Source organism: Asterias amurensis, chromosome 2 (genome assembly GCF_032118995.1).
Source record: "Asterias amurensis chromosome 2, ASM3211899v1".
Lineage (NCBI taxonomy): Eukaryota > Metazoa > Echinodermata > Asteroidea > Forcipulatida > Asteriidae > Asterias > Asterias amurensis.
Window position 1 is genome coordinate 13,955,748 of NC_092649.1, and position 18,402 is coordinate 13,974,149.

The 18,402-nt window shown below is 39.9% G+C and overlaps 1 protein-coding gene across 3 annotated transcripts; it reads left to right on the forward strand.

Annotated features, from left to right (window-relative positions):
• The first annotated feature begins 1,922 nt into the window (after positions 1–1,922).
• On the forward strand, positions 1,923–18,073 carry LOC139954110 (inter-alpha-trypsin inhibitor heavy chain H3-like). Of its 3 annotated transcripts, none has more exons than XM_071953771.1 (16): positions 1,923–2,025; positions 3,309–3,468; positions 6,882–7,025; positions 7,851–8,062; positions 8,216–8,326; positions 8,884–9,022; positions 9,561–9,839; positions 10,081–10,366; positions 11,143–11,723; positions 12,537–12,768; positions 13,074–13,163; positions 13,729–13,842; positions 14,431–14,601; positions 15,343–15,456; positions 15,689–16,054; positions 16,448–18,073. In XM_071953771.1, exons 1-16 carry the CDS (start codon positions 2,018–2,020, stop codon positions 16,612–16,614), a joined length of 3,174 nt encoding a protein of 1,057 aa, XP_071809872.1. In that variant the 5' UTR covers positions 1,923–2,017; the 3' UTR covers positions 16,615–18,073. The 3 variants fall into 3 exon arrangements, with proteins under 3 accessions (XP_071809872.1, XP_071809874.1, XP_071809873.1); XM_071953772.1 differs by lacking the exon at positions 1,923–2,025 and adding an exon at positions 2,172–2,328; XM_071953773.1 differs by lacking the exon at positions 13,074–13,163.
• The last annotated feature ends 329 nt before the right edge of the window (positions 18,074–18,402 follow it).

The following is an 18,402-nucleotide window of genomic DNA, read 5'->3' on the forward strand; positions in this document are numbered from 1 at the left end:
TACAAGTTTGCTCCGAGTTTATGAGTTTGACCATAACTCCTGAACTTCTCCCTGCATCCGAATATCAAAGTTTAATGGCGGATTCGACACTCCTTCAACTGGAAATGACTAGTAAGGACGTTTCGAACGCTCATCAACAGCCACCCCAATGGAACTTGTGTACACAGAAATGTCAATGGGACAATCACAAGTTTAATTGAGGTCAATTCACCTAATAGTGCTTATTAATGTGAAACAGTTTTTATATACCATTGGAAAGCCCCTTTCGAGGGCTCCCTGCCCATACTCATTGCATTGCTGTTTCCATGGGCAAGGAATTGGGCTTTTATTTCCTCCACAAAACTAACGCACTTGGATTGCGCTGTACACAGCGTGTCACACATATGCCGGCGGAAAATGGTTTGAAAAAAAAACTTGCGGTGAATTTGACAATAACTCCGGTACTAAGTATGCTAGAGAAATACAGTTTACCTGACATTTCCTGGCATATCCCTGCGTCCAAATAACGAAGTTTTCTTCGGCTACGTCACTTCTTTAAACTGGAACGAACAAGTCAGTTAGGACGCTTCGAAATCTCCTCAACAGCCTCCCCAATGGGGTCTTCGTAAACAGAGCTGTCAAAGAGAAAAACACAAAATATTTATTCAGGTAAATTCCCCCTTCTCCGATTTAATGCTCAATCTGAACAAGAGTTATACCTCTCCATCACCAATGATTCCACTGTTAATTTCCACACAAAAATGGACTCTTTCAAACTACTGGTTCAAGGTTAACATTGTGTAATGTATTTTTTTTTTATTTTTTTGCTGTTAATGTTATCGATTTTCAGCGTGTTTGTAATATGAGGAGTGGTCTTCAGTGTGAATAAATAATTTCCTCCGTGGAAAAAAAAACCCAGATCATGTTTACCTTTCGGCAAGTACGTTTCCAATGCCTTTTTCTCGTACAATGTTTATTCAGTGAAGATTTCGTAGGCGGCGGGCCAGCGGACATGAAGTTTGCCTACAACCACCACAGCGCGTGGCATAACTAAAATGCCGACGGAAAATGGTTGCAAACAACAATTTTGTGCCGAACTTTCCAATAACTCTGGAACTAAGCATGCTAGATAGCACAGCATACACCTGACTCTTCCTTGTAAATCCCGCGGCATCCGAATATTAGTGTTTAAGTGGGTTTGAGCATCTATATTGGAAATGACAAGAAAGTGGAACGCTTCGAACGCTCCTCAACAACCTCCCCAACGAGATTTTTGTATACAGAGTTGTCAATAAGAAACACAAACTTTAGGTCAGTCCCCCCCCCCCCCCCCCACAAAAAAAAACAAAAAAAAACACGATGTCCAAGTCGTGAGTTGGTACATTTCAAAAAGTGTTTTTCTGCATTCAGCAGCAATACACCTGGTCGGCATTGCCGGAAAAAAAAGAAAAAAAAACCTCACGACTTGGTCCGTAAATGTACTTTGCAATTGGGTTTACTCTACGCATTACAGGCAAAGTCTGCCTCGATTGACGTCACGAACAGCGCCCTCTCGGGTCGGGGTCTACTCTTAAATTTGTAAATAACATAAGAACTGATTTTGTTAAACCTTAGTTAACTGTTTAATCACATTCCACTCATCAAAACACATATATAAGTGACAAAAGCTTTATTTTGAAAAAATACCACTTCCAGGTGACTTTAAACAAGGGAGGAAAACCTGAGTCTTTGCATTGGTCTAATGCAGATGCCTGTTAACAGGAAAGGGGTGTGTAGGTCACTAATTTACCGAGCAGCTGCTGTTTAAACCGATGTACCAGGCGTTGAGGATTATCAAGTGTACGGAGTGGTCTTTTTTCAAGGCACCAATAGTACACCGTGCACTGACCAAGCACGACAAGAAGAGTGTATCGGATGCTAAAAGCGACTTGAATTAAGTCTCTGGGGGAAGACTTTGACTCACTGACAAATGGGTAGCACAACAGAGTGGCACCACCGAGGAACGGTCGCTTGATGGGGATGTTTCTAGGAAAATCCGATGATATAGTGAGTTGTTATTTTATTTGTTGGTTGTTATTTTTTTCTTCGTGAACAATCGAAATAACAGACACTTGTCGTAACTTGGAAAAGAAAACGCTGTATTGGGAAGATAGAAGGGGTTATAAAAAGGAAACTATATTTCTGTGGTAAGTCACTTTGGTCACCTGCGAGACACAGTGAAGGAGCTATAATATAAGGGTCTGGTTTCGCTGTCTGACAGTTCTGTATTAAGATTGTATTATCTAGTAATCTAGTACACCTGCTCAAATAATTCGTGCACCTACCTCCTATCTCATCGACATTGGCAAGGTAAGTTGCAATGGATTGATAATTGAACTGTGTTGTAATTGTATGCTGTTGTTTTCTTTGGTTAGGGCCATGTCAAACGAGGCAATTTACGGGCAACCAGGTCCAGGCAAAAAGAACATGGCACGCGGCGACGGCACCCAAGATGTCACACACGAAAAAAGACCAGCTGCTTCGCCGCTCGCACTGCCGTCGATTTCACAAAACTCTTCCTAACTTAAGACTAATCTAAGGACTTTAGGACGAGTCCCAACCCTGCACTGTAGCATGCAAACCTTACTATTGATCCTAAGTTAAGACGGGTTACTCGTCCTAACTCGAGATAAGACGAGTCCTAACTCTTTGTGAAATCGACCGCTGGTTCTTTTCGTGCGTGATGCAGAAATGTTTTAACTGATTATCGTTTTGTCTATAAAACTGTTAGCATTTAATCGCAACTCGTTCATGTTTTAATGAATTATTGTTTGTGCACGTTTACATGGGGGATACTGCAACACTCGATTGAAAAAGAAATTGGGAATATTATAAACACCAATCACAAACAACCAATCTTTCTAATTGCACAAAGCAAGAAAAGTGCGGTTCATTAACTGGACAATATTATAATACTTATTCTTATCGTTGTTAAAAATGTTAGCTTAGGGATTCGAACCCAAAACCTTGTAATTGCAAGTCTTACTACAGGAATATAAACAGGCATGCAAGTTTTGAGCTGATCAGCTGATTTCCTCTTTTTCTTTTCAAAATAGTGCAATGGGAAACTAAAAGACACTGTACAGAAGTGTGTTCGGTCAACTCTCTTTTTTGTTTGCAATTAGAAAACTGCATGTCTGTGTATAGATACGAAGTGCGATAAGTCATATCAAAAGCTGTGCATACCTTGAGTAATTTCACTGATGTCCATCTCAAATATTTCTTGTAAACCTGAGAATCCACAGCCATTGATTTCTGTCATCGGGAACCTTTGTTATTATTGTCACCAGTTGCCGGTCAAGACGAAACATGGCGTCCATGCTGGCGTTGTTTACGGGAGTGATTGCCACCGGGTTGCTCTACAGTATCACCGGGTCCTCAGCAGCCCCTGCAGCCCTCGGCAGCCCGTCGTTCCTGGCGGTCATGAAGGAATTGGAGGAGTTTGTCCCGGTAAATACTTTCGAACTGTTAACCAAAACATAGAGGGACAAATGTTGAGTATGTTTGTTGAAAGAAGCTCATTCTGAACCGGAACGTGAGCCTACTCCATGTGGAGCTTGTGTGTGTAAACAACTTGAATCTGTCGGGTGGAAAATGTGAATGTTAGGGGGCAAATTGCGTGCAGATTGTACGCTCTGGGCTATAAAAAGCGGGGTTTTTTCTTGTTTTTGGTTGGAAAGATATTGTTAAAGTAGAATATGATTCACATGAAAGGACTGTGTGTTTTTGTGTAATATCATGACGGAACACGGTCTGCCAGTTAAAACTATAGTTAAGCATGACTGGTCACGTGGGGTGCTTTATTCAATATACCTCTGCACTGAAAAATAGCTCTTCTGTTGTTCCATGAGTGTCTTAAAGGCAGTGGACACTTTTGGTAAGTACTCATAATAATTATTAGCGTAAAACCTTTCTTGGTGACGAGTAATGGGAAGAGGGTGATGGTATACAAATATTGACTGCTTCGAGTGCTATGGTTAAAACTATGACTCCCGAGGTGATCCCCGGAGCGTTCTATTTTCCCGAGGCGAAGCCGAGGGAAAATAGAACGCTCCGGGGATCACCGAGGGAGTCATAGTTTTAACCATTGCACGAGTAAAAGCAGTCAATATTTGTTTTATAACACCCCAAACATTTTTTAAGTACAATTAAGTCACAGACCTGAATGCTACAATAAATCAAACCAACATACGATTTTTCTTAACTTCAACACTTTTGAACACGTTTTATTTTTAACTTTAATTCTTGTCACATAAAATTATTTAATAACTGTTATTATTGTTGCACTTTTGAACATGTTTTATTTTTAACTTTATTTCTTGTCACATAAAATTATTTAATAACTGTTCTTATTGTTGCACTTTTGAACATGTTTTATTTTTAACTTTAATTCTCGTCACATAAAATTATTTAATAACTGTTCTTATTGTTGCACTTTTGAACATGTTTTATTTTTAACTTTAATTCTTAACACATACAACTATTTAATAACTGTTCTTATTGTTGCATAAAATTAAAATTAACAATACATCCATGGAAGCGAAAAGAGCGGTTTGAGTCATTAATGTTCAGATTCTGTGTACTAGTAGTTGTACTAGTAGTAGCTTCAGTTGATGTTGTGCTGTTGGGTGAAGCTGTTGGCACATTCATGATGTCTTGCAGTACACCTGCGCTTAGTATGGATTCCTCCTGTGATGATGTTAGAAACTGAGACAGACGTTGTTGATGTGGTTGATGTGTTGGACTTTGTGTGATTGTTGATGGAGCGGAATGCGATGAAGAGGGCCTGGCTACAGACTCTTCCATGTTCATGGCTGCCGACAAAACAGAACTCATCTTACGTTTTTTGCTTTCACTGGTTCGGCTATAATTCTTGATACTTGACTCTGAGTGGTGACCCGATACTGTCATTATGTCTCTGGCTTCAAACCCGGCATTATCCAGAATGGTAACGCTTGTGGCACGGAAGCAATGGTTTGTGTACACTCGGCTGCATTTCGCTTCTATTGAAATAACTTTCAGTTTATTGCAAAGGGTGTTTTTGCCTACTGGAATATTGCAATACCATACCTCATCGGAGATGCCTGTTGAAGCATTGTCCCTCGGTCTCTGCCAAAGGAAATCACAGTTCGGGTGCAGTTTCTGCTTGTACAGTCTAAATGTCCGGACAGGGCAACGTGGGTTTCCTGGAATCTCATACATTACACCGGCCTGGCTTTTGTTATCATCGTTCTCCCTACTGTTTTTTGTCAGTTGATCCCGTTTCGTGATGAAGCTGAGCCCCTTGGAGTCTGTGTGCTCTTCAAAATCAGATTTTTTTAGGTCTCGAATGTTCTCTCGACCACGGTTACAATGATACATCATGACATCGATAAATACTTTATTCTGCAAACCAGCTGGTGTGTTAATGTCTGTGCGTGGAGATGCATTAATTTTATCCATGTCCTCTGGGGTGATAGGGTTCTTGTGTTGCACGCAGCCTTTCCCAAGTTTTTTCAGATTAACGAGAGTCGCCTTAAACGACTGGTTTGACCTTTCAAATGCTTTATCAATCACAATATCCATTGAGTTGGTTTCACGGTCCTTGAAATGTCTCTGTATACCATATCTAATTGTTTGTAAGCTCTTCTTACAATAGATATCGCCATTTACTTGCCGCACCTCCATGTAAAACCTTCGTAGGAAAGTATCCAGTTCTGCTGGGTTCATCCTGTCCACCTCCGATAAAGTGGTGTTTTTAACGTTGCAGTACTCTGACAGAATGTTAACAGTGTACTTCAAACTTCTCTTTGTACTGGGCGAATCTGCCGATTCAATCATCTCTTTCAACTCTTCCTCCGTAAGGAGAGCGAAGCGGGGGTTTTCCGCAGTCATCTTTAAAGAATTCACGGACGACACGAATGCAAATTTACACAAACCTTTACTGTGCTGCAACAAGTCATGTAATCTGAAATGGTTACAGACTATTTATCATCCTCATATTCGTAACGTTCGTCGTACCACTGATCTCTATATACGCGCGTTGCATGTATATATATGTACAATGATTGGGTTCGTGTGGGTAAAGGGACGTCTGGGTGCTGCACGCCATGTGCTAGTCTGTCGGACTAGCGCACGGCGCCATGGGCTAGTCTGTCGGACTAGCGCATGGCAAACCGACGCACTATGACACGGCCGTCGTCTAGCAAAACTAAGACATGTCATGTGACGCGCTCTAAACCAATGAGCAGGCAGAATATTGGTAAGGGGTGTTATAATATAAAACATTGTGAGAAATGGCTCCCTCTGAAGTGCCATAGTTTTCGAGAAAGAAGTAATTTTCCACTAATTTGATTTCGAGACCTCAAATTTAGAACTTTCATTATTATCTCGCAAGTTCGATGACCGATTGAGCTCAAATTTTCACAGGTTTGTTATTTTATGCATATGTTGAGACACACCAACTGTGAAGGCTAGTCTTTGACAATTACCAATAGTGTCCACTGCCTTTAATGCTTAGAGATTAAATCCACATCATATGTTCATTACTATAGTTTTAAATGTTTATAGTTTTAGGTGTATTTTTTTACGCAAAACATTTACATTTAAAGCTTGTCTCAGATAGTGTATAAACATTAAGTAAAAACGACTTCGGCTTTGGATTCGGCTTTGGATTCGGCTCTGGCTAGCCTGGCCCAGCGGTCGTTTTGAAAATTGCGCTTGTTTTGCTTAGACATTCAGGCCTTTTTCAGGGCTCCCGACGCGAACATAGAGCTTGGAGCCGAATCCACAAGCCGAAGCCGTGGTTTCGAAAAGGGCATATATGGCAGATAAAAATTGCATTTTAACTCTTCAGCATTTTGTATTCTTTGAAATTGTTATAGCGTGAAAGAAGAGATACGAGGAGGCCTCCCAGTTTGATTCCTACGATGAGCCCAACCACACTGGGCACGGTGGGGACCACATTGGGTACCAAGAGGCACACCACAATGGGTACCAGGACGAGGCCAACACCCAAGGGGGACAAGGTGGGTTCTTTTTATACCTCTATGGTGAGACCTGTCCGTGATGAGGCACTTGGCAGTTTTGTATAATATTATTCAAAATAGTTGTTAGAAAAATAACTAACCGGCTGTATATAGCCGTTGATAGTATAATTAACATTTTGTGAGGAACGGCTCCCTCTGAAGTCACGTAGTTTTTTTTTTTTAGAAAGAGGCAATTTGTCACTAAAATGCGGAAGTCTTTTATTTTTAACTATAGCAGTACGCTTAAATTTTTACAACGAGGTGTTCTTCTTTTGACGGTCATTTTCTTGAAACTTCGATAACCAATTGATCCCCCACTTTTCTCAGGCTTGTTAGAGTATTGTGTGGATATACATAGTGAGAATGCTGGTAATTGGCAACTACCAAACGTGTGTGACTTTAAAGAAGAGCCTTTTTAAAAAATAAATATTTAAAAAAAATTCGAAAGTTATTTCATTATGTGAAAACATAATTTTGATGTTCATATTGTAAGGCATATTGTAAGGCATACAAACTGATGACAATAACGTTTCTTAGATTGTGCATTCATAATAAAAAGTGATTTATTCTTCATGCATCTATTTTTACATGGGATTAAAACACTCGAGTCGATTCCAAATCTTTAATACTCTGTCTTTAAGAAATATTAGAGTAGATTTCGAATCTTTAGCCCACCAACAAAATATAATTAATTTGGCCAGACCAGTTGTTACCTAATTGAAACCTTAAGAAATGACTACAAACAACTAAAACGAAACAACTAAAACGAACTGTTTAAAATTCGCCCTTTCCAAGAAAAGTGTTGACGTTGTATTTTCCGATCAGGTTGAAACTGCTGGCAAAGGCAATGATGGTAAAAGCTCAACCGACACCGACACTGCTCTGAGATTGAGGGGTCTGCGCGTGACGTCAACCATAACAGCCCGCTTCGCCAAGACAGTTGTGACATGTCACGTGACCAACCCAGCGAGTCAGGGTCAAGAGGTCAACTTTTACATCGAGCTCCCTAAAGAGGCGTTCATCTCGGGATTTCTGATGTGAGTTCAAGACACTAACTTCAGTACTTAAAGGGACATTCAAGAAGATGAAATGTATTATATAAAATGTGCATGTGTTTTTGTGTTTATTCAAAGAGATATTGGATATAATATGGGCCAAATTATTAACAATCTTCCACTTTCCTCCAACAGTGAGACAGAGGGGAAAGTGTACCGTTCCAGGGTCGATGAGAAAGAGAAGGCGAAGGCGGCTTACGAGCAAGCCAAGCAACAGGGACAGACAACTGGACATGTGTCACAGACGTGAGTACAAATAGCGAATTATTTCCATTAAACTTACTACATTTCAGCTGTCTGCCACAGAGCTTGGTCATACACTTTATAGAAACACACACAATATTGTATACGCCTGCAATCACATGGACCTCTTCGTCCCTCTTGTGTTTAAACTCTAACTTTGTTGCAAAGGCTCCCATTGGTTTTGACACGTTTTCCAACTGTGGACCTTTCCCGAACCGTGGACCCTATTGTCCTCTGTTGTTATAGGTCCCCGGTATAAATGTGTATACCTCCTCACTTATTCTCAAATTATGCATCCCTGTGGAGACATATTTGGTGCCTGTACTGAAGATTTCCCCTCACACTTTGTACACAAAATTTCTTGTAGAACATCCCGGTCTTTAGACGTTCCCTTTGGAGCACCTTTATCTTGTTTCCTTTTTTTATTTTATTTTGTCCTTTTTTCCCAGAAGGCGCCGCATAGAGGGCATATACATATTGTATTACCTTTCATCTAGGGTAGGCACTAAATTGTACCCGTCACTAATTGTCTGAAATATTATTTGGCTAATTTGGTACAGGTCGGAAAAGAAGAATGACTTTACGGTGTCCATCAACGTTGCCGCTGAGGGCGCCCTTTCATTCAATCTGACCTACGAGGAGCTGCTGAAGCGCCACAATGGCTATTTCGAAAACGTCATTTCTATTTCACCTCGCCAGGTAAGATCTCAAGATACCATATATATTCCAAGGCCGACTGTGTATAGAAATTATTTTTCAACATCCTGGTAGCATTCTATGCACAAACACCTTCTTGCTGTCCCTTTCTTCTTGCAACTTTGTTGACTGATTGGGCGCAAAGTTACACAGGTCTGTTATCTTATGCAGGCGTTGGGATACATCAAGCGAGAATACTGGTCTTTGACAATAACTGAAAGTAAAGTATGCGAATTGGCGACTTCAACTAGGCTACTTGTATTTCACCATCATGACACAGTTGTAATTATACAGTTACACTGTACATTCAATAATGTTAGGTTAAGTATGCAGTGTGTAAAAATCAAAGAACAAAAGGCAACACTCTTGTTTTGTGCTCATATTAACGTACCTCTAACTTCGTACTTTGCCGTGCTCCGCGGGATGGGAGGCTATCCTTGCACCAAGTTAGGGCCGTTCCCTGGGCTCCAAACAAGGCGAGCTAGGACCGAGTAGGCATCATCAAACTCCATGGTAATAATCTTGTTATTATTGGTTTCAGCTTGTAAAGCATCTCATTGTCAACGTTTACATCGAAGAACCTCAGGGCATCGACGGCGGTAAAATGGATTTCTTTTTGGAGCGGCCCAGCTCGACGGACTATGAGAAGGTTGTAGTGCGCCCTCAATGGGCAGAGATGAAACAACTCCAACGTGACCGTGTCCACGTGCAGTTTCACCCAACCACTGAGGAGCAAGAGCTGCTCGCATCTGATGGCGTGCTGGGTAAATTTATAGTGAGATATGACGTCATTCATGGAGAAAATGCTGGCAAAATTGAGGTTTGTTTCTGAAATTATTGAAATAAAAAATAATCAAATCATAGTTATTATCTTTGTGAAATTTTGTTCCTTAGGTCAACTCAACCTGTGCTAATCTGAAAGTCGCAGTTACGTTCAGCACAAACAACAACAACAACAAAAGAACTTAAATTATTTTGTAGAGTTAGGCCCTATCTAACAAAAGTTAATACTGAACTTTATGTAACAGTTTGTTTTGTTTTACTGTGCTATTTTTAAACAGATTGTCAACGGCTATTTCGTGCACCACTTCTCCCCTGCTGGATTACGACCAGTTAGTAAGAATGTGGTCTTCGTTCTCGACACCAGCGGATCAATGAGTGGTACCAAGATACGGCAAACGAAAGAAGCAATGGGGAAAATCCTGACGGAATTGCGCGAGCAAGACAACTTCGGATTGATAACGTTTGCGTCTCAGACCACAGTTTGGCGTGAGACCATGATGTCAGCGAATAAAGATAACATCGAGTTAGCCAAGGGAAGGATAAGTCAACTGAGAGCAAACGGAAGTTAGTCGATTTTTCTTTATCAGTCAAATACGTGGACTGTAACTGGCCCCTTTTCACACTGCATCACTTTTCTGCGTGGAACACAACCCTTTATGAGGCCCAGGGGGTTGTTTTACCCCCGCAGTTACCCGTGCGTACTTTCACACTGTACCAGCAAATGTCCCTCATCCAGGGGGGTTGCCCCTACTCCAGAGCAGCCGGGTAGAATGTTCTCCAGGGTATGCCCACTGGGAGGGGTTTAGTAGAGTGAAAGGCCTGGCCATTATTCGGCAGGGTTTCCCCGGGCAATATATTAGTGTGAACGGGCTTAGTAGAGATCACCTTACTGTGCAAAAAACATCCCAACGCTGCATTAAGCTTTGTATTGTGGTGTAACATTTGGAATGACGTGGTAAGGGTGTACACAGAAAACTGAAAGTGTTCAAGCTTGGGATTGATTTTGCGCTTAATTTTACAGTTTAGGCTCAGTTATATTCGTACACATTATTTTATCAAAAGCAAGATTCCTTTAGTACAAAATAGTACTGGTCGTTCTTTATGCACTTTGAAGAACGCTTAAGTTCTTTTTTTTAATCCATAACCCTCTGCCTGTTTGTGTTATTGGTGAATAAGTACCTACCAACAAGTCAGGTTTGTAAATTCAATACCACAATAATAATGTGAAAATGCCAGACGTTTCATTGACTACAGTGTCGTCTGTCCAATATTAATTGGTATCAGACTAGTTTGTTGTTGTAAATTTGAATGTGAATTATTGTGTTGTTTATTCTATACAGGAACTGACTTACATGGAGGGATCGTAGCAGGTATTGATATGTTGGAAGACTTCAAACGTAACGAGCTCGGGTCTGACGGTGCGTTCCCACTCATCATCATGTTGACTGACGGGCAGCCAACCTCCGGTCGAATCACAAACACTGACGGCATCGTTTCAGACATCAAATCGAGAATGGAAGGGAGATTTTCCCTGTTCTGCCTCGGTTTCGGCAACAATGTGGATTTCTCCTTCCTGGAAAAGCTCTCCCTTCAGAATCGCGGTCTCGCCAGGAAGATCTACGAGGATGCCGACGCAGGGCTGCAGCTGGTGGGGTTCTTCGACGAGGTAGCCACCCCTTTGTTGACTAATGTTGTCATCAAGTACGAGAACACCAACAACGCTATCCAGGTCAACAGCATTTCCCAGAGCGAGTTCCCTGTGTACTTTGACGGCACTGAGTTGGTTGTGGCAGGCAAGTTAACTACTCTGCTCGATGAAACCGATGGTGAAGTTTCGCCAGAACCGGTGAGGATTATCTGCACAGTCCTTGCTACATCCTGGGAAGATGAAATTATACTTGAAACCGAAACTGAAGTCAAGGTAGGTGTAATAAGTTTACTCACAAAATTATAATACATCTCGCCTAACAATTATACACTGCTTGCTAAACCAGTGTCTTGATTCGGGTCATGGGATCAGATAAAATAAGTTTACATGGATAAAAACAGGGGCTAGGCCGTATCTTATGTCCTAGTGGGGCTGACCCTTGTGTAGGTAAGTGTGACCCGGAAAATCAAAAAGTTACCCAGAACACTCCCGCATTTTTCTTGTTGTACATTGAAATCAATCTAGGCCTATTATTAAAATGGCCATTAATCACATCAGGTCACTGGACACTGTTTCGTCACATGTTTCTAGTTGATCTTTAAAGACAGTGGACACTATTGGTAATAGTCAAAGACTAGTCTTCACAGTTGGTGTATCTCAACATATGCATAAAATAACAAACCTGTGGAAATTTGAGCTCAATCGGTCGTCGAAGTGATGAAAAAAACAACACCCTTGTCTCACAAAATTGTGTGCTTTCTGATAATTGATTTCGATACCTCAAATTCTAAATCTGAGGTCTCGAACTAAAATTCGTGGAAAATTACTTCTTTCTCGAATACTACGTCACTTCAGAGGGAGCTGTTTCTCACAATGTTTTAAACTATCAACCTCTCCCCATTACTCGTAATCAAGAAAGGTTTTATGATGATAATTATTTTGACCGATAGTGTCCACCGCCTTCAAATGCATTTGTTTTTCATGGCATCTTATTGCTGAGCGCCATGATAACTATAGTTGGAAAGGCGCAATAGAATTCCCGGTTGTAAATCAATTAATTTAGAATGAATAATTTTTCTCGCGCAGAATGAGACGGAGGGTATGTTGAGTCCACGATCTGTTGACGACTTTGCGCAGAGATTGTGGGCATTCTTGACCATCAAGGAACTTCTACGCAAGCGCAGTGCAGCCGACGGCGACGCCGAGAAGGCAAACCTGACGGAGAGGGCGCTTGAACTGTCCCTAAAGTATCACTTTGTGACGCCTCTGACGTCATTGGTGGTGGTGAAACCAGACGAAGAACCTGTGATTGATGGAGGTAAGTATCGAAGCGAGGCCATACGGGTACGGCTATTGGCTGTTGCTAAAGGTGTTGCTAAGTACGAACCACACTTCAACTTATGATGACGCGGAGACCTAGCCGTAGCCGTGGCTGTAGCCGCTAATCCGAAAACGGCCTAAATTCCAGGAATGAATTACTTCTGGTTGTCTTAGATCGTTCTCAATGTTGGCACTGTTTGATATTAACCTTTTAAAATGATTTCTCATAATATATTTATTCTCAGTAATGATATACTATTTTATTTGTTGATGGATTTTCTTAACGTTTTTGTTTCGGGTCAGGGCCAATTAGAATTCAGGACGAAAATTCACACCATCGATTAGCAAGCATACAACCAGTATCATTACGGGGGAGATATTTGATGCAACCCGGCGAGTTTATTTATTTTACAATGATAATAATAATAATAAAACGGACATTTATATTGCGCAGTTACCTATATAAATATACTCTACTGCGCACTACAAGGAATTTTATTTATTTTATTTATTCTTCGCACAATACAATAACTCTTATAACAAGCAAAGACCGTCCAGTGAAAGGCAAAAGTGGAAGCAAAACTGTCATCAAAAAAGATTGGCCATAAAAGTGTTAAAGTTCATATGTAAGTACTAAACATTACACAGAAATCTTTAACTGGAAGTAAAAGTTAAAGCAAACGATGCCAGGTAAAAGCAATACACGATTTGTGAATGCTATTAAAGTTTGAAGTGAAATATTACTTAAAAAACGAACGACCATCACGTTTCAATTTTAAATGGAAAAGAAAATTGATAAACAGATGGAAAATGTTTCCTCAAGTTCCAAATTTCAACACAAAAAAAAAAACATTTCTTGTTCGCAAGACGTCTTTGACTGATAAGCACGGTGAGAGACTTGTTAATTTGTTGATCTTGTTTTCATCATTGGTCTTCCTCAATTTGTTTGCATTATTAGGCCCAATCGGTCCGCCCTACAGAAAGCAATATAATCACGGCCCAATTAGTGTGGGATTCACTGTTTCGACACCGCGACGCTACCGTACTGTGTTGCCTACGTTTAGACCACTGCGTAAGTAACTTGAATTTCTTCTTGATTTTATGAATAAAAGTTCCTTTGATACTGTTCCGTTCGTCATCTTCAAAACTCCTTTCTCGTTTTTTTATTGCTGTTTCATTATCATCTTATTGTTTACATCCTCTTTTAGTTCAATTGTAAGTTTGTTGCTTGTCTCTTTTGTTCTGAATCCTTTTGTTTTGTCTTTCTTACTTTCCCACCATTCGCTATCATTCGAGAGGTTTTTTTTTTTGCTGTCATGTCTTTCGTTTTGTATTATTTTGTCAAGCATTTCAAAACAAGCCTTTATGGCTTCTTGTTGGTTTGTAAAATTGAACGATCTCTGCGACCTAATAAACTTGAATGTACTTTTTTTTACCAGGGAATAGTGAACTGTGAAATACTAACTCGGGAGAGAAGAGTTTAGGTTTTGTAATCCACCAGGGGCGCAACATTTCAAAGTGCTTTTCTACGTATATAAACATTTGTATACTGACCGTGGCGTTTGTATCAGTGTTATCTGCTTTTGAAACTCATTATAGAAAGAAGAAAATAAATGAAATTTAGACAGGGTATAATGTATTGGGTTTTTTTTCTTCACAGCTACACACAGTTTCTTCATGCCTTCAACGAAGACGCGTACAACGACTACAACGGTTCCAACTACGCATACAACGGTTCCAAAAACGCATACAACGATCCCAACTACGCATACAACGATTCCACTAACGTCTGCAACAACAACACGCACCACGCTCCAAGCTTCGACAAGAGGTGAGTATGATAATATGGTGTATAGGCTAGGTAGCAGCTAGCAGGACATTCTGTGGTGCCCCCCTCCCCCCCCCCCCCCCTCCACCCACCCCGGATATTCTGTCCTCCGTATTGGGTAGAAATGACAGCGCCCTCAATTATTTTACCGGATTTGGTGACAATCACCGGGGACTTTTTCTAATAGACAGAAGACGACCAATAAACCGTCTTTGTCCAACCAAATTAAACAATATTATGTTCGTCTAAAGCAATGACTCGTGTCAATACAAGGATTTTTTTCCTTCTTTAAAGCTATTTATTTACTGAAATTTGTAAACGAAACTGGGTAAATTGCAAAACTTTTGCCAACAGTAGCTTGGGTCCATCTCTCGAGAGTTTGCATAAAATACAATACAATACAAACATAGTTTACTTCTGAAGCAGTCGGGTAGAATGCAAGCAATGAGATGAATGCATGCAGAAAAGGTATACATGAACCAGATGAAAGTAATCGGGACTGCGGTGTACAGAATTGGCTGATATATCGGTAACAGATAAAGGTTTAGAACATAAACAATTTAACTCATCAAGCAGCACATCACGAACAACTTTATGGAGGTCATCCTGTGAGGCAAACAAATCAAGTTTATTATTACAAATATTACCTTTTTGAAAGGTGATCTCATTTCTCATGCAGTCCTCAAATTACAGAGAGTTCTTCTATGTCTCCCAATCTTTTCACCCGTTTTCTCCACACCATAGTGTACGAGAATGCTAATTTCTTGGTGCGTGATGGACAGACCAACGTCACAATGTGCTTTGATGTCATCGCGGTGCCTGGAGATAATCTGATTCTGCTGATAGATCCTCTTAACGGTGAGTTAGTGTTATTCATTAGTGTACAAAATTGCATGTTTTCGTTCCACACAGTGTTTGCAACTTGGCCATCTTTACTTGAGATTCGTTGGAATTTTAAATAAATGTATTTTCTTGTCAAGGTGTTGATAAGGATAAAATTGGCTGAGCAAAATATGTATACAGCTTTCGGTTGATGTTTCCTATTCTGGTAAAAGTCCTTAGCTTACTTGAATTCTTCTTCATGTTTCAGATTTGGAAATCAGGGCTCAAGTAGCAAGTGCGTTGAACAGTCACTCAGGGAATGGCCCCGCCCCGCTAATTATCGAACGACTCTTTGTGAATGTTGGCAGGCAACACATCGTTGTCTCCACAGAACAAATATCGTCTGCAGATGGCACATTCTCAGTCCCTTGGGTTGGCAACCAGATTCAGTTAGATGGCGGGTTGGTTCTATCGGTGTCTCAAGATGGTGCCCGTCTGACCCTCCAGCCAAGTGAAGACATCAGCCTCGTTGTGACAAAGCATGTAGGGCGCCACCAAGAGGATAAAGCCGATTATTTGGGATTCAGCACGGACAGTGGTGAAGGGTTTTCTGACTCTGTAGGAGGTTTGATTGGTAAGTCAATGTTATCATATTACGGTGTCAAAGAAGAGAGCAGAACAGAATTTAGTACGAGTAAAACATACAATCATCAAAATTAGAGTAAAGTTATGCAATTTTTACTAAACTGTTCTTTTAACTGATAATTGGAAATTACACCAGCTGAAAATATAATCAACATTACTTTTTCTTAAATCAAAGCTGTATAAAGTGATGCTTTTCATTCGATAGGCAAACTCGTGCGGTATTTCTGTCAACTTGGTCACCTATAATATGCAACATTCCTCAATGTATAACTTCAATGCTTTCAACATCCATTGTTATACCATGTACATGTATGTGTATCAAGCTAAATCGTTTATAGTGGTGATTGAAGTTAAGTTCTTGCAAACTATCTTCCTAAATTAGGTTCACTCGTTGGCAAAGAAATCCGCCTCACCAAAGACAGTGAATATGTCAGAGGTGCCATCCGCATCGGCGGTGAGAAACGACAGGAGGTCACCCTAGAGGTCATGCGGGACATCCGGGAAGACACAGCCAAGTCATGTTGGTATTCTGGCATCAAATCGGCTTGAAAGAAAACGATAAAAGATTAAAGGTTTATAGGCCAGTGTAGGCTTGGTTAAAAAAAAACATCAGCGTTTATATTCCATCGTTGAAATGTTGTTCTTCTGTGATATGTTTTCTTCTCAATTAACAGATCAACAGCTGATTTGTATTGTTGCAACCAAAGTTAAGGACCAAGTGTTTACAAGCCGAAAATGTTTATACGCCAAAAATATGAATGAGTTTTTACTATTTTTCATGAGACTCCACAGCGGATTAATAAGCCCGAATTTTCACAGATTTATCATTTCATTCAATGTGTTTGATCATAAAAAAACATGAACACTGTGAATATTTTGTCAGCTTATAGAGGCTACTTTAAATACTCGCCTATAGACGATGTGACCTCTGACGTCACACGAAAACCACAACATGATTCGCGCGCATACCGCCCGGGCCAAATTTTCGTAGCCAGCTAGAAAGTGTTTGCAATCTTACCGGCGAAACATGACGTATAAAGTGTGGGGGTTTTCAACAGAGGGCGGTTTGAATGTTAACATAGGTCACATTGCCTATAAAACACTTGTCTATAATTGATTATTAAAAAATAACTTCATAATGAATTTAAAAAAAAAATTAAAGAGTACGAATTATGTGTTAGTCAATACAAACAAAAGTATCCTGTGCTGGTTGAATGATAACAATATACTGTGGTTGTTATCGCTTGCCATTGTAAATAGATGAATTTCTTTAACATTTTTTTTAGTCATAGAGAGATTGGTAATATTGGTACATCAGAAAGGAGAACAATAGTAAAAAGAACTGACATTATTCCAATCTCAATTATGAAGTGTTGTTTGAATGTCATATGTATAAGGACTATACAGGTGTTTTTTTTAATGTAGTTGTCTGTAGAGACGTTTACGAAACTTATGAATTGTTATACTAATTACGGTGAGGAATCATCATGCCTTTCAAATCCTTCAGTGGGACAAATCCTTCTACCAAGTATTGATCGTTGGGGAAAACACTGGTCCTTTCAGGGAAGGGTATAATATAAACTAAGAACATTTTTAATCAGGCAAAATAGCACAGAAATGTTGGTAAAGGGATGTTTACATACATGTAATTTTGTCCTCTTTTCATCACTTCAACACATCCAAAGAAACAATGACCATTAATTGAGCTCATTCAGCCATGAATTCATTGACATGTTACATTGTCAAACAACACTTAGGAAACATATCATCCCACATCCCAGTCACTATGTAAAGAGATCCTTTTTGTAGCATTGTATAAATGATTACATTATTATAGACGTATGTTACTTTACAGTATTATGGTTAACGTAGTATGTTTTCGCAGTGAGTGCGCGCGGTTGTTTGTTTGTTATCAACTAATTTTGCCTGGCACTCATTGTTAATTAACGTATAGTGTTGTCTTTTGTGCGACAATGTTGTTAACAATAAAATAGTCGGTGAGACGATATATTGATAGTGAAGAGTACACTCATTTTAAATGTAAAGTTTAAAGGAACGTTACTGAATTGGTAAGAAACACAAATCGATCACAGATTTACATAAAACTTACACGGTCTAATGATGATTGTAGAAAACATCCCTTGAAATATCTGTGTCTGAAATTTAATATTTGATGAGAAACAAATAGTCTAATTTCACGTTTGGAGTTTATCGCGTTTTATTCATTTTTGTCTTGGCATCAATGCAATGCAAAATTTGTAATCGGTTTTTCACTATTCTCTCACGACCCAGATGGCCGGTCGATCTCAAACTTTTACAGGTTTGTCAGTTTATGAA

Excerpts from the sequence above, each read along its gene's own strand:
- LOC139954110 (XM_071953771.1), top strand. Across the intron at positions 3,469-6,881 it reads AATTGGAGGAGTTTGTCCCG|CGTGAAAGAAGAGATACGAG; the intron begins GTAAATACTTTC and ends AAATTGTTATAG. Across the intron at positions 12,769-13,073 it reads AGAACCTGTGATTGATGGAG|GGCCAATTAGAATTCAGGAC; the intron begins GTAAGTATCGAA and ends GTTTCGGGTCAG.